The 15,667-nt window shown below is 30.5% G+C and overlaps 2 protein-coding genes and 1 long non-coding RNA gene across 4 annotated transcripts; all 3 read right to left on the bottom strand.

The window, feature by feature from the left end:
- Positions 1 to 420: 420 nt before the first annotated feature.
- LOC110229566 lies at positions 421 to 2,525 on the bottom strand. Its single transcript, XR_002332991.1, has 4 exons — positions 2,099 to 2,525; positions 1,152 to 1,200; positions 884 to 934; positions 421 to 681 (listed from the first exon to the last, which is right to left on the bottom strand). It is a non-coding gene; the product is annotated as an uncharacterized LOC110229566 (long non-coding RNA).
- Positions 2,526 to 3,114: 589 nt separating this feature from the next.
- On the bottom strand, positions 3,115 to 4,486 carry LOC9315740. Of its 2 annotated transcripts, XM_021030152.1 has the most exons (5): positions 4,268 to 4,486; positions 4,031 to 4,194; positions 3,609 to 3,951; positions 3,472 to 3,522; positions 3,115 to 3,367 (listed from the first exon to the last, which is right to left on the bottom strand). In XM_021030152.1, coding segments are annotated over exons 1-5 (633 nt in total). In that variant the 5' UTR covers positions 4,341 to 4,486; the 3' UTR covers positions 3,115 to 3,365. The 2 variants fall into 2 exon arrangements, with proteins under 2 accessions (XP_020885811.1, XP_020885812.1); XM_021030153.1 differs by lacking the exon at positions 3,472 to 3,522 and having other exon boundaries at positions 3,115 to 3,448; positions 4,268 to 4,484.
- Positions 4,487 to 4,723: 237 nt separating this feature from the next.
- LOC9315739 lies at positions 4,724 to 6,120 on the bottom strand. The gene is made up of 5 exons (XM_002879626.2): positions 5,891 to 6,120; positions 5,645 to 5,805; positions 5,223 to 5,565; positions 5,082 to 5,127; positions 4,724 to 4,956 (listed from the first exon to the last, which is right to left on the bottom strand). Exons 1-5 carry the CDS (start codon positions 6,009 to 6,011, stop codon positions 4,929 to 4,931), a joined length of 699 nt encoding a protein of 232 aa, XP_002879672.1. The 5' UTR covers positions 6,012 to 6,120; the 3' UTR covers positions 4,724 to 4,928.
- Between the last annotated feature and the right edge of the window lie 9,547 nt (positions 6,121 to 15,667).

The raw sequence follows: 15,667 nt of genomic DNA, 5'->3' as shown, positions 1-15,667 counted from the left end.
ATAATATAAGGCGTTTTGGATAAAGTATTTTGTTTCACAATATAAGTCGTTTTCGAGTTTCAATGCAAATTATATATTATTTTAACATTTTATGATTATTTCACTACAAGAAATATCTACATTGTTAGCAAGAGAAAAAAGCTATTATATGTCATCAATAGCGTTTTCATAAATGCTGTCTTATGCCCCTGTTATGGTAGACCCTCCATATACGATGACGTTTTTAACATGCTATAATAGACCCCCACATACGATAGCATTTTCATATTATAGCATTATTCAAATGCTATAATATACTTTATTATAACACACGTTTAGTGCTGTTTTATATAATGTCGGAACATTTTTTTCGTTATATAAATAAATTTTATATTGGAACCCAATTTTGTAAAATTTACTTAATTTGACAAACACGTCATATTATATATAACTTTTATATTTTATAAATCATCAACAAGTAATATTACATTAACCAATTAGCCAAACAAGTCTTACATAACATCATATCAAATCTTATACTATCATTATAAGTCTTAAACAAAATAGAACTAACATCATATGGACAGAGACAAACTTCGATCTCTTCAATTTCTTCTCCTCTATCTATTTCGCCTCATCAAAAGGAGAACGCATAAAACTTTGATTTGAACAATTGTTCCTATTAGCACTCCCGTCGATAGGCTACATGAAACAAAAGAACAAGGGGACAAAAGACACCATCTTAGAAGCCTTATTCACTAAGATGAAAAAAGAAATCGACACATGGGAATACATCTACCAAACATACACATATGTATACTACGTACTTGGTTAGCTTGGACATAATCATGATAGCCTTAGAATTAAGGTAATATGGAGTTTAAAACTTGAAAAAACGTCTTACCACTTAAGCTCCTACAACCACATGCAAGCTCCTTCTCCTAAACTATTTATTCTGCAAAACCAAAAACCAAATTAATAAATCGAGAAGAAGGTTGATTTGCAGATGGGAAGAGTAAGTATCTTAGTAAGTATCACCAACAAACAATTTATTCTGAAAAAATTAGCTTAATGAAGTTAAGAATCAGATTATACTGCAATAAATACACATTACAGTCCCATTAGAATATATACCGAGGAATAAAAAAAAGGGAGATTAAGAAAATACATACCCATTCCAAAGGCAGGAAGTTCGACATCATTGTACTGCTGCATATACCTCTAAACAAATCCAATCAACAAAAACTCAGTTACATCAATCATCCTAGACACAAGTAATAACCACAAACACCTAATTCCGAAACCAACACACCATGAGAATAAGCTAAAATAGGATGATCAAACTTGCAGCTATCTCCAAATTTACTTGTTCTTGTTTGCATATAGTGGGTACAATCTTTCTCTCTTGAAAATAAATTTGGGGTGATAAATGTGGGAGATACTAAAGCAGAAACCAAAATATAGCATCAAGAATCAATTGTATCTTTAGTTAAACTTACAATAAGAAAATACGGTTTGCATATAGTCATTTCTCAATGTCTATTGGAAACCATAGATTTACAACAAAACATAAATTATCAATCAATTCTGCAAAATCACAAGTGTTCCACTAAAAACATTGAGGTCAAATTTAAAAACAATTGTCTTTAGGAAATTCTAAAGTAACAAAGACTTAATCAAGAACACTACAATAAGCTATATAGGTTATAGATGTAACTCGATCTAAATAACTAAGCATCCCCTTAGAGATGATTCTAACTTTCAAGTTTTGCGTTGTCCAAACTCAAAACAAAGCAATTGGTCAAACCAATGCAACCTAGATTTCAGCTAACGAGAAAGCATAGAGGAAGACAAAGCAACATCCTTGTGCTTGACCAAATGTAAATCAAAATCTATACTAGGAAAAGTTAAGCTAGAGACCATGATTAAAGCTGATTTTTTTATGCTGCAATTGAAGAAACAATCATTTCCGCTACAGAACTAGAGAATCACGATGAGCAGATGAACTAGAATACAAGCCATTTGCCTATAGATCCTCTCGATCGAAAGAGATTGTTCAAGTCCAGAAATTTGAAAGCTTAGAATACGAGTCACATATCAATCGAATTAAACTATGTACCTTTGTGAGATTGACGTAAAAGAACAATGGTTTCTTGGTGTTTGAAACCTGAATCCGATTTTACTTCTGGGAATCAACGGCCAAGTTCATGTTGTTCACTCCATCGGTGATCTCTTCCATGGTTGCTAATTCGGATCCGTAACCCTAACTTTTTCCGAGGTAAGGGGATGACGAGTAAACAAAATTAACAAGAGACATATACGACGAGGAGAATCAGCGACGACATCGGCGGCTAGGGTTTAGAGATGAGAGGAGACGATTCTTCAGGATGGTGACGAATCACCTGAGACTGGAGGAAAGATGAACGAATGGAGGCAAAATGAGGCTGGCGAAGAGTTTCGTGGAGTCTATGGCGGATTGGAAGAGATCTAGGTTTTTTTGTCGTGGAGTCTATGGGTAATTTTTTTTTGGCTTTGGTATATATGATGGCACTAAAATTTTTTAGATCTGATATATATAACTCTTAAAGTGGATTTTTTCCTAGAAGTATTGGCATAATAAATGATTTTAGCTTTTCGTTTAGTAATTTTTTTATCTTAGCGTTATTTCAATGCTATTATATAGTAATCAAAATAAAACATTCATCTTTTATAGCAGTGACGGAAAATGAGCTATCTTCTTGTGCTATCAATGTTGATATTTCTTGTAGTGTTTATATTATGCAGTCTCTTTTATGATTAGCTGAACTTTTAAAAAGTAAATCTTTTTAATCTGCGTGCTTTTACCTAAAACGATTTATATTTTGAAACGGAGGGAGTATATTATAGATGTGGACCATGTGATGATAATGGTTGATGAGAAGGTGGTGGCCATCACATGTTACTAAAACTCTTTTTAATTGGTCGTTAAAATTGGCAATTAATTGCGTGCTCCAAAATAGAGGACCTTTGACTTTCTTCAACACGCAAAATTAACCTTTCGATAGAAGCCAACTTTATTATAGTGTTAATTTTTTGTCAACTAGTATTAGAATGCTACTTATTGTAATGTTTTGTATTATTGCCTTATTGGTCTTATTTAGAAGCGAGTGCATGTATGACCTTGATTTTAATGTTCTGCTGCTGTTTAGTTGTGATCTTTGATCTGTTACAATGTTATGAGCATTAAAATAAATACATTGTACCAAGTTTCATCTTTCCTTAGCTTGTGGCTATCACCAGCTTTTCCAAATACCTCTCAAAGTTAAAGCGTATTGCGACTCACACAACAGTATACATGCTTCGGATACAATGAAACACTAGGCTCCGATCTGCAACGCCTTATCTTCTCCTACATCGATCAGTTGTTTTCAAACATATTGATCGATGCATCGATTGATTTACTTGATAACAAGATATCGATGAAACGTAGCTGAAAGACGAGAAATTACATACATGTGATTGATTTATATATGGACAAAGCTGAAAGAGGAGAAGGAGGTGCAGCTGGTCGTCAACAGAGAAATATTATAATCAGTTTCAAATTGATCTCAAAAGACAAGAAAACAAAGAGAGACCAATCATCGAGTTACCTTTTTTCTCAGGTTTGAGTTCGCATGAGATAATATCGGTGCTACGACCGCAAGAGCGGATCTTAGCTTGGAACAGTTTTGAGTCGTCATCGGAAAGTAGCTTACCTTGAAAGGTAATGTAAAACATGATGCCAGCAGAGAAGTGATAATTGGCTTTGATAACCTTGACAAATTCATATTTTGTACTATTTGTTTCATTGAATCTCTTAAGGGATTTCCTAGAAAGCTTGTCTATTAACCCTCTGGTGGTTTCTGGTTCCAAAACGAACTGGTTTTCAAGATCGAGATCAACTGGTTTGTAATTGAAAACGCAGCGGAACTTGGCGAAATCAATGTCAAAACCCTTAAAAACAAACACACAAGATGAATCAACAACATTCTCCAAGCAGATAGATAAAGAAACTGACTCACTAAAATCTGACCTTGGACTCTTCGACTTGCTTCTCCATGAGGAGACACTCATCCTCCGGCGAGATCTTAGGCTCTTCATCTTCATGGCGTCTTATACAAGGATAATACCTTGTCCCATCAACATCATCCTCATCCGTGTATTTCATATGCACAGGTTCTAGCGTAGTTCTCCAATCTAAGACCGCAAATTTATTATCCAAACTTAGATGTATAGATCCTTAACTAAATTTACAGAGTAGGATTCGTACCTGGTAAATCACACACATAATCATCCCCCATCGAATCAGATTCATCGCTATCATCCCCCATCGAATCAGACATAGTGCCTTGCGTTTGTGAACACAACAAGAACCCTAACCCTTTAATTTTGTTTTCTTCTCTTTTAATTGTACTGTAGTCCCTCTATGTTTTGTACTCATCGCATTTTTCCTTATAGTTTTGTTTGCACATTAATACTCCTCGGATATATAAACGTACGTACGTATAAACGGTATAATGATTACTAATGAATGTTTCAGGTTAAATTGCATGGCAAAAAGATGTCTTATTTATTGTATAAAACAGTTCGGTAAAATATTTAACAAAATCAAAACCATTTTAATTTTTAAACATATATCGAACAGAGCCGAAAATATCCAGTTCTATTAAGACGGCTAATATTTAACGAACTCGAATTCGAACTTCAACTTTAGAAAGACACACACAGAGCTTAAAAACGTTTTGATAAAACATAAGAGTCTGAACTCTTAAGTTAAAGTTTTGAGCAACAAACAGATGAGAACTTGGGAGTCTGAAGTTAAGAAAACGAACAGGGCAAATAGCAGAAGTAGTACAAGTGTCATTACATAACATAGACTAGGTCAATTATCACAAGAGTGCTTGCGTCTGTCTGATCACCCACCCCAAGTATTAGACATAAGATGGCTCCAGAGTCAATCTGAGGATATCAATAAATAAAATAAAAAACTTTCAGCAGTGTAAGAAAAACCTCCTACCCTAAGAGAGAAGACAGAGAAAGGAAAAGACTCATCAAAGTAAAAAAGACAAGATATATATATATACCTTGGTTTCTTGGGATGTTCTTTATCCGGAGCTTCAATGGAGTGAACTACCAAAAACAAATACAAATACAATATTATAACTAGTTTCAAATTGATCTCAACATACAAGAGAAAAAAAAGATAAGAGCAACGATGGAGTTACCATTTTTCTCAGGTTTGAGTTCGCATGAGACAATATCGATGGTACGACCGCAATAGCGGATCTTAGTTTGGAACAGTTTAGAGTCATCATCGTTAAGTAGCTTACCTTCAAAGGTAATGAAAAACATGATGCCAGCAGTGATGTGATAATTGGCTTTGATAACCTTGACAAACTCATATTTTCTGCTATACTTAGCATTGAATCTCTTAAGGGATTTCCTAGAAAGCTTGTCTAATAACCCTCTGGTGGTTTCTGGTTCATAAACGAACTGGTTTTCAAGATCGAGATCAGCTAGTTTGTAATTGAAAACGCAGCGGAACTTGGTGAAATCAATGTCAAAACCCTATTAAAAAAACACACAAGATGAATCAACAACATTTTCCATGCAGATAGATAAAGAAACTGACTTACTCAAATCTGACCTTGGACTCTGCGACTTGCTTCTCCATGAGGAGATACTCATCCTCCGGCGAGATCTTCTCTTCATCTTCACGGCGTCTTATACTAGGATAATACCTTGTCCCATCAACATCATCCTCCTCCGTGTATTCCAGATCCACAGGTTCTAGCGTAGTTCTCCAATCTGAGACCGCAAATTCTCCAAACTTAGGGATTTATATATATATCTCTATAGATCCTTAAATAAATTTACAGAGTTGGCTTCGTACCTTCTGAATCATACACAACATCATCCCCCATCGAGTCAGATCTATCGCTATCATCCCCCATCGAATCAGATCTATCGCTATCATCCCCCATCGAATCAGATCTATCGCTATCATCCCCCATCGAAATCAGATCTATCGCTTTGCGTTTATGAACAAATACAAGAACCCTAACCCACTAGGTTTTCTACTCTTCTCTTTTGGCTCTCGGTCGGCAAGGGAATGAAAAATCCAATTTCTATAAAGTGAAGATAAGATCCCCTTTTAATTGTATTGTAGTCCCTATAGGTTTTGTTTTCTTTACATTTAGTCTTGCAGTTCCTTTTCGTACATTAATATCCCTCGGAAGTCGGAATAAATAATACAAGCTAGACGAGTCGGTTAAGGTTTTTATTTAGGAAATTGTTAAAAATACCTCTTTTGGTATATCTACTATATATTTTTGCAGCAGTTTTTGGGGTATCCAAATCGGGTCAAATTTGTTTAATTTTGATCCGGAAATCTTCAATCGGATCTTTCCTTAAATTTTGGTAAAATTAAAAAACGAAAATAATTAATAAAATCTAAAATATATATACTTTCTCAACTAATTACTATATTTAAACGCTTTATTTATGGTATATTTTCCACGATTTTTATAGATAAAAAAATCAAATATGATGATTTAATGCTAATATAACAAATTTGCACTAATTTCCTAAAACCTCTCTACCTAATTTAAACATAAATATATGATTCTTATTTCACTTTTATTTGATCTTATATTTATATTATTTTAAATTATTATAAAATATATAAATAGTTAGTAAATTTTAGTTTTTTTTTTCTGCATATGTTACAATTCAAATTTTTTAAAACGGACATATATTACTCAATCGATGAATAAAAATATGTGTGTAATCTATATTAACATTTTTAAGAACAAATTGAGCATTTAATCATGTCGTTATTTTATTCAGACCCGAAATTGAGTCATTCGGATCTTTCTTTAATTTTTACAATTATCTAAAATGGGACAGTATATCACGGGTGAAATCCTAATTAGTATTTTAAGATACAATTATAAATTGTTTTTACGGGTTGGTCCAAAAACACACACTAATTTAAAAATATACATAGAAACTATTTGAAAGCAACTTTCAAATTAACTAGAATTATATGACATTTAAATAAAAGTGTTATTAAAAAATAACAAAATGATGTTTAATTTCATTTTAGATTATATGGTTGGACGGGTTTGGGTCAATATTAATACGAGACAATATGCCACAGGTGAAATCGTATAAATAACAAATCAAAATACAATTATACAATCTTAAACACTAAACAAAACAAATACAACTTAAAATTTTTTATTTTAGATACAACGCATGTGACCCGCGGTATACAACAAAAAATATTATACACAATAAATTCATCAATTTATAAAAATAAAAAAATCAAATAATTAACCCGCGGTGTACCGCGGGTCATATCCTAGTCCCTTTTCAAAAATGCTTCTTTTAGATGTTCATTTTCAAAAATGCCTTTTTTTAAATCTGAAATTTTTATAAAGTTTTATTAGGTTTATAAGGTACTTATGGATTGTAACTACTACTTGAAGACTCGATCCAAGTATTTATAAGGTTTTATAAGGTGTTTTTAAAGGTTTTACAAGTTATTTCAAAGGATTTTTAAGGTTTTATAAGATATTTTAAAGGCTTTTAAAGGTATTTAAAATGTATTTATAAGGTATTTATAAAGTATTTATAAGATTTAAGATACATAAAAATGTAGTTTATGTATGTTTTAATAATATTACATACATATTTAGGTAAATCTTATATTTTTAAGAGCATTTTTTATAAGGTTTTAAAAAAGGGTATTTTTGAAAAGTGGCATTGAAAAAGTGGCATTTTTGCAAAAGCCCCTTTTTATTTTTATTTTTTAATCTGAAACATTAACGATTTATGTTAAGGTTCTGTATATTCATTGATAACAAAATATTTTATTATATAAAATATAGTTTTCAAAATTAGTATTTTACAGGATCGTATAAAAATAAAAATTAAAAAAAAGAAAAATTAATCGTATAAACAAAAAATATCAAAAAAGAAATATTATTAGTTTAAAATAAGAATAACTACAGTTACATATAATTTATAATAACTAATTGTTTGAAATAGGGATCCGTTCAAATATGTTTTTTCATATATTTTGTCAAAAGTTTTTTTTAATTAAAATAACTGTAAAATATAGATGTCAACAAAATATATAAAGTTTTTGAGATCTATAGATAAAGTTTGTGATAGAAAAACTCAATAGTATCAAAGATGAATGAGAATTAAGTATAGTTATATTCGAGTGAGTAAGACGTTTAGGACAAGTTACTAATATCTAAAGTTTAACTTACATTATAGTAATAATTTAGTTTTTTAAAGAATAATTTACATGATTTATGGATATATATTTAGATAGAGTAGATAAATTGAGATGAAAGTTAGAACATCAAGATAGAAAAAAGAGAAATTGTTAAAAATGTCCCTTTTTCAATACTCTTTTCAAAAATGCCCCCTTTGAGAGTCCATTTTTAAGTTTGCTCTCTTTTAATTTTTAATGACCATTTTACCCTTATTTGAAACAAAATTAGGTCCACAAAATACAAAATATTTTTTGGCGAGAAAAGTGATCCCGCAATTTTCCCGCCAAAACATTTGTAAAAACCTTTAAAATACCTTGTAAAATTTTCCCGTAAAAATTTTTCCCGCCAAAAGATTTTCTCGCCAAAAAATTTTTTTTGCGGGAAAAGTGATTCCGCAATTTTTTTTGGGGAAAAGTTTTGGCGGGAAAAATTTACAAGGTATTTTAAAGGTTTTACGGAGTATTTACAAGTGTTTTGTAAGGTTTTACAATGTATTTTAAAAGGTTTTACAAGGTACTTATAAGGTTTTATAAGGTATTTATAACTTGGAAAACTTTATAAAAAATTTGGAAAATCTTATAAAATAGCTTGTAAAATCTTATAAATACTTTATAAATACATTGTAAAACCTTTTAAAATAAATTGTACAACCTTTATAAATACCCTGTAAAAAACCTATAAAATACCTATGTAAATTTTTCCCGCCAAAAATTTAACGCCAAAAAAATTGCGGAATCATTTTTCCCGCAAAAAAATTTTTTGGCGGGAAAATTCTTTGGCTTGGAAAAAATTTTACGGGAAAATTTTACAAGGCATATTACAGGTTTACTAGTTTTACAAGTGTTTGGCGGGAAAAATTGCGGGATCACTTTGTCCGCCAAAAAATATTTTGTATTTTGTAGACCTAATTTTGTTATATTTCCTTATATATTTGTGATATATTTTATTAAAAAAAGGTAATTTAGTCATTTTGTACATAAAAAGGAGTATTTTTAAAAATGGACAGCCAAAAGAAGCATTTTTGAAAAGGAGTATTGAAAAATGGGCATTTTTGTGAGTCTCCCTAGAAAAGATGTGTGGACTTCTATTTAAAATTGAAATATCAGAAAAAAAAAAAAAAAACTAAAACAATAAGATGGAGTGTGTAGAATTAAATAGTTTATTATCATGAAATATGCTCTATTGCATATTTGTGAGTCTCTCCCCATTGCATATGCTCTAAAGTTCCTACTAACAAAACATCCCCTTTATCTTCGCTATTTAAAACAAAAGCAAAACATCAAAAAGAAAAAAATAGTTTTCATTCGTTTAATAAACTAAAACTAGTAGAATTATACTGCACTATAACACAAATTGGTGCATAACAAACTACATAGATATGATCGCTTTAAAAAACAAAAGTCTGTTCATTCCGCTGCTTCATGTGCTTCAACATTGGTGTACCTGTACATACAATTGTTATTTGTATCAATTGTTTATGTTGATATATAAGTATATTACAGAGGTGCTTCAAAACTTATCTAATCAACCTTATATCTAAATTAATTTAAAACCCATGTTCTAATTTCCATATCATACAATACTAGTTTAAATAATATATAATTTTTGGTATGAAAGATATACTTACTTGCGGTTTCTCATCTTCACACATCTTCAGATCTCACATCTCGATGTTTTGGTCAAGAAGCTACATATTTAAGGAAAATTTTTAGTATATACATACAATAATAAAATTAGTAAAACAATAATAGGTTAGATAAAAGATAGTTATGTACCTCAGGATACATGTATGATTTAATCAAAGACTGACTTCCCTTGGGCAAACTTACTTTTCTTGCGAATTTTCCATACCCATTATCTCCCCATCCACGTCCATATGAGTTTTGAAATTTAAAATATGAAATTCCATTTCGGTCGGTTGAATATTTGGTTAGTAAAACAATGTGTTTCCGAAGAACGAACGGTTTTATGTGCTGAGGAGGCCCATAATATATATTCCCCTATTTCAGATTTTTAAAAAAAAAATCATAAGTCAAATGTTATTTAAAAAATGTTAAATAGAGAATTATTATTTTACTCACCGTTTTGTCGGCTATATACGCTGTAGTGAATTCTAATTCGACAGCGATTGGTCCAATTGTCTTCAGCAGAAAAATTACTTCTTTTTCATCAACATTTTTTCCCTCCACAACTTTCAAATCACGAATCTTGAATACCTGTTTATCCTAATATATTATAAAATTTAAGGAAACTAAATCAGTTATAAATTCAAATTAGATATATTATATATATAGTTATAAAATTAACTACAAAAAAAAATTAGTTAAAAACGTGGCACTACCTTGACTTTATCGCATGCATCCGTGCTGCTTTGTTCATTTTTCCCCGCGATGCATTTGCAATCCTCTTCTCTAACCAGCCCATCATCTTTAAGAAAGTTTTTTAATCCTTCGTAACTCTTTAAATTCCCATTTGCAAATTTTTCTTCAATATGGGCAAATAGATGCTTCGGAGATAATTCCAGAAGCAATCTAGTTCTATCATGAATGTATAAGTGGGCCCCAATCATTCTGTTGTAAGCGATGGTCCAACAGTAACCTATTCAGATTAAATCACATTATTATTTCTCATTAAAAAAGTAAACAAAACAAACGTAATTGTGATTGATTAAGAAAAAACTTTAGAAGAAATCTAATGACAACATTTTCCAGGGACAAACAACAACAAACGTATAAACTTTAAGGTTGAATTGTTTGAAATTAAGGAAATATACTTTTTGTCAAGTTTCTCTAATTTAGGAGGTGTCTAAAAATGGCGTCACTTTTTATTGTGATCATGTACTACATAATACGTAACGTTTTCATAAAATCATTCATCAAGAAAATGTCTGAAAACAAAATATATTCTTAATTATTTTTTTATTAAGGTACAGGATAAAAAGACTTACCCATCTTTCCTTGATCAAGGACTTCCAGCAAAACCAGTTTACTCATTTGGGATAATTCCCATGTAAATTGGTAAGGGAAATTTTCAGGTAAATCCTGTAAGTAAAAACAACAAAAATTGTAACACATTGAAATAAATAAACAGTAATTATGCAGTGCTAATGGAAAAAAACACACAAAAAATGTATACATCTGGTAGTTCCGGAGGTGCCTGTATAGAAAAAAGAAAATTATATTAATAATAATTCCTAGATTTTATATATCACTAATCTACATAAAAGGAAGATAAAAATGTTTACCACGTCAGTTGCTGGAGCTTTTCCCTTATCTTTTGCGGTGTTTCTTCTCTTATTTACCATCTCTATACACTATACTGTGAAGAAAAACACAAAAAAGAGAATGCATCAATGCTGTATCCAAAAACCCAGAAGTTAAAAGAGATGGGAAGTATATAAGACAAAAGTTGTAACCGCTCAGTACCTTATAACTAGTGTATAACACAAAAGTTGCATTTTTAATGAGTACAAAACTATCTAAATAATGAATGTGGTGAAAGAAATGAAAATAAAATCCACACACAAACACACGATCGAGCAGCTATATAGTGCCTTTTCCTGGCTATTTTAATGTATTTGGTGAAATAATGATGAAGATTTAAAGAACTCAGATGAGAAAATTCATTTGTACTAGACTACTAAACACACGCTAGAGTAAAACCCAAAAGGAACGAGAGGAAGAATCTTATAAACTCTATTACCAGCGACGAAACCCCAAAAAAAATAAAGGAAATCTTATAAACTCTATAACCAGCGAGGAAACCAAAAAAAAAAGTTAAAGGAGCTAGAGGAAGAAGAACCTGCTACAACGCTAGAAAAGAAGGAGGAATGAAGAGCTGTTATAGATATTCAGAGCTTAGATGAAAGATTCTCCCGCCGGTTCCAACATCTTCGACGGCAAAGTTAATCAACGAAAGCTGGATCTGAGCATCTCTACAGAAATATGATTTCAGGTTGAATGGGAGACGAAATATAAAGATGTAACCATGAAAACAAGGGGGGAGCTGATACCCGCACTCTTGTTTCCTTTGTTTGTGATAAGCGGCGAAACTGGGGTTTGTTGAAAGGCTCTGAGAAGCAGAACTAGGGTGTGTAGTGATCTAAATAATGAGTCTTTTTTGTTTTCTTCTGCTCTCAGGGCGGTGTTGCATTCTGCTACAACCTGTGGGTCCGAGTTTGACCCTTTTTTTTTTCAAAAGTTTTTCATTTTTAGTATCAATAGCAGTTCATATTTATATCTGACATGTTCAATTTCATCTGCTTTAAATTTATTGATTCTGAATTTTGTTGGGATTTGTTTTGTCACTATTTTACAAGTAAAAGATTTCCTTGTTTATTTTTATTTTGATGAGAGGAAAATGAGAACTTACCAAGATAGAACAGATTTGTTTGTTATGAAACTTTTAAAAATTAAAATTAAAGTTGGTATTCACTAGGATAGAAAATCACTTAGTAACAAATAACTAATGTATAGCACAATGTTGTCTTTTACTGTATACAAAATTAGGCAAATAATGATTCCGGTTAAAGAAAAGAAATGAAATTAAAGAAGAAAAAATACACGAGCAACTCCATAGTAACAGCTTTATATTCGTGAAGTGTGAGAGAGTGTAGCCAATAAATTATTAAAATTCCTCTATTTTACTAATCAATATGAAAATTATACTATGTCTAAACACAACACATCTTAGTCAGATGTTCATAGATTGCAAAATATATGTATATAGTTTTGTACATGATTGCAATATCATTAAATGTATTATTTATATTTCTTTCGATTCATTTGGCTCTCATGCTTACTTATTCCAATAATTTATCAATTATTTATGAGACTTCCATTCCCATCTTTTTTATGCAATGAGCCTACCCTCTCCCAAGTTTTTTTATTCAATTCATATTCAATATATATTTCTATCGCTTTCAAACACCGATCGTTTGCATTCTATAAAGAAATATCGAATAAATATGGTAACAACTAACATGATAAGATATAATTAAAATACAACACGGTATGAGTATGAGACTATTGAGTATTTTTATTTATTTGTTTATTTTGGTACATACCAACCCACGTGTTAGAGAGAGAATACATTTTTGGTTGTTTTTGCAAACAAAAAAGGAGACTAACAGATTGCAAAAAAAAAAAAAAAAAAAAAAGACTAACAGATAAGAATGCATGCCTTTTTAAATATATAAGGAAAATAAATACGAAATTAGGGAGGGAAATGGAAAATTAAGGAGGGCGGATGACACGGCCACGTCAAACTAGTTGTTATCTTTAGCGCTTTAATTAACAAGTGAGAGGAACGAATATTTTTTAGAATTTAAACATTAATATTAAGTGATTGACTAATACTCCTTTTTTTTTTTGTTTCAAAAATATATGACCACACTCCCTATTAATTGGGCTACTATACAATATTTTAAAAATCTTATATTCAAAACAATATTATTTTTGTCCGCAAACAAAATCATATTTTGTGTAACCATCAATTATTTGTGATTAATGTATGTGATTGGGACCAATAGGAAAATATTCATCCCAAGAAGAATATTAGGCAAAAAACAAGACCCCACAAGATCATACCTACATTCTTAACATATTCATATATTGATATAGTAATATTAACCTTGAACAGAAGAGAGGTAACTGGGGCAGGTCCACATTTGTTGATCAATGTAGTATTTCACCAATCACCACAGTATGTGTTTCACATTGTGATCTTGATGTTTGCCTCTTCCTATTTAATTGTTTTTATTTTTTGTATTTTTTTCTTTAATTCGATTTAAGTAGTTCACCATTCTTTCTACCACTTTATACTTATAATAATTAAATCACATACATAACAATGATTATGGTATCGAAATAGTTGATGGTGTGTTTCCCTTTTGTCATGTTCTACCATTTTTCCGTTTTCTTTTCCGACAATCATGTCCTATTTTACGTGGCGACTTATAGTTATAACTATGGCTTACACCTATTTTTTAAATGTAACTTAAAAAGAAATAGCAGCAAAAATATATAACAGGCTGTACAGTGACATTTGGTTTTTTTTTTACTGCCATTAAATAATAAGTTCTACTGAACAGCTGTAAAAATTAAAAAGTCATACGTTTCCTTTGATTCGAAGGGTCATTCTTTTTTTCTTTTTCCTATTCCTTTTTTTTATGTCAAAAATGGAAATCGAAATTAATTAAACTGAAGAAAATGTTTTAACACAAAGTAAAAAAACATTAAGTTCTGTTTCAAGAGGAATTACATGGTGTTGGCAAAAATAAGAGATAGCAGATAATAGTGATGACGACAGTAGAATTTAAGTAACTAGAGAGGATCAAGCTTATTATAAATTTATAACATCTAACATCAAATAACTAAAGCCACTGAAAAAATGATAATATTCAAAGCATGTCATATGCTAAATTACACGATGATGGCAAAAATAAGAGATATCCGAAGTTCTCACGATAGTGATGACGACAATAGAATTTTGCAATTGTCTAGAGAAAAATCATCTAATATAAATTAAAGCCATTGGCAAAAAAATGATAAACGTGATATTATAGTTAAAAGCTTTTGTTAAACAACGCTTTCGTTCTCTTAAGGCATACTGTATATTCGGATTTGTTATGGATCAAAGTGTCAAAGGCAAGGGCGGAGCTATGTTGAGAAAGCGCCGTCACATTACCTAGTTTAGTCTAATTGTCTATTAAATCAAAATCATTTGATTTTTGACCAAAACCATTAAAAAAAAACTAGTTTCTTAACATTTACACCAAAAAAAAAAAAAAATCAAAATCATTTGGTTTAACTCGAGCTTAGAAGCTAAAGACGTACGTACGTATATGAATTAAATATTTAAATTGCATCCAACTGGAACTTTTATACAATTTTCATATCCGAAAAATTAATTTCTTAAAGTATTCATACTTATTGAAGCTTAAAAATGTTTCTATCTAAATTATCAAAATTAAAAAAGTTGGGTAGATTACATAGAAAAAACACTAGTAATTCCTATTTACTTTAAAATTCTCGTTGGTTGAAGTGCTCCCATCTAATATTATTTGCAAAGATGTCATTGTTATATAGCCAATTATGAAAAAGTTCCTAATGAAAAATAAACTTTTAGAAAGAAAAATTTAGATTTTTTCGAAAAAAGTTTTGTTTGTCAAAAAGTGAAAAAACTGCAAAATCACACTCAAAATTTCTAGTTCAATGTTTTTCATTATTCTTACCTTTTAGTTATATTTTTATTCATTGTTTAGTAGTATTCTTTTAGCCAAAATTTAATGTTTGAATCGTACTATATTTAACGACGATTATACATTTAAAATAATATAAAACTAAAGAATTGGGCTTAAAAATGAAAGGGAAAGAAAA

Source organism: Arabidopsis lyrata (genome assembly GCF_000004255.2).
Source record: "Arabidopsis lyrata subsp. lyrata unplaced genomic scaffold ARALYscaffold_4, whole genome shotgun sequence".
NCBI lineage: Eukaryota > Viridiplantae > Streptophyta > Magnoliopsida > Brassicales > Brassicaceae > Arabidopsis > Arabidopsis lyrata.
This window is presented reverse-complemented; position numbering and strand designations above follow the sequence as displayed.

Excerpts from the sequence above, each read along its gene's own strand:
- LOC9315740 (XM_021030152.1), bottom strand. The coding sequence starts at position 4,340 with ATGTCTGATTCGATGGGGGATGATAGCGATGAATCTGATTCGATGGGG. Across the intron at positions 3,952-4,030 it reads AGCAAGTCGAAGAGTCCAAG|GGTTTTGACATTGATTTCGC; the intron begins GTCAGATTTTAG and ends TTTGTTTTTAAG. Across the intron at positions 3,523-3,608 it reads ACTCAAACCTGAGAAAAAAG|CTGCACCTCCTTCTCCTCTT; the intron begins GTAACTCGATGA and ends GTTGACGACCAG.
- LOC9315739 (XM_002879626.2), bottom strand. The coding sequence starts at position 6,011 with ATGGGGGATGATAGCGATAGATCTGATTCGATGGGGGATGATAGCGAT. Across the intron at positions 5,566-5,644 it reads AGCAAGTCGCAGAGTCCAAG|GGTTTTGACATTGATTTCAC; the intron begins GTCAGATTTGAG and ends TTTTTTTAATAG. Across the intron at positions 4,957-5,081 it reads GAACATCCCAAGAAACCAAG|ATTGACTCTGGAGCCATCTT; the intron begins GTATATATATAT and ends TGATATCCTCAG.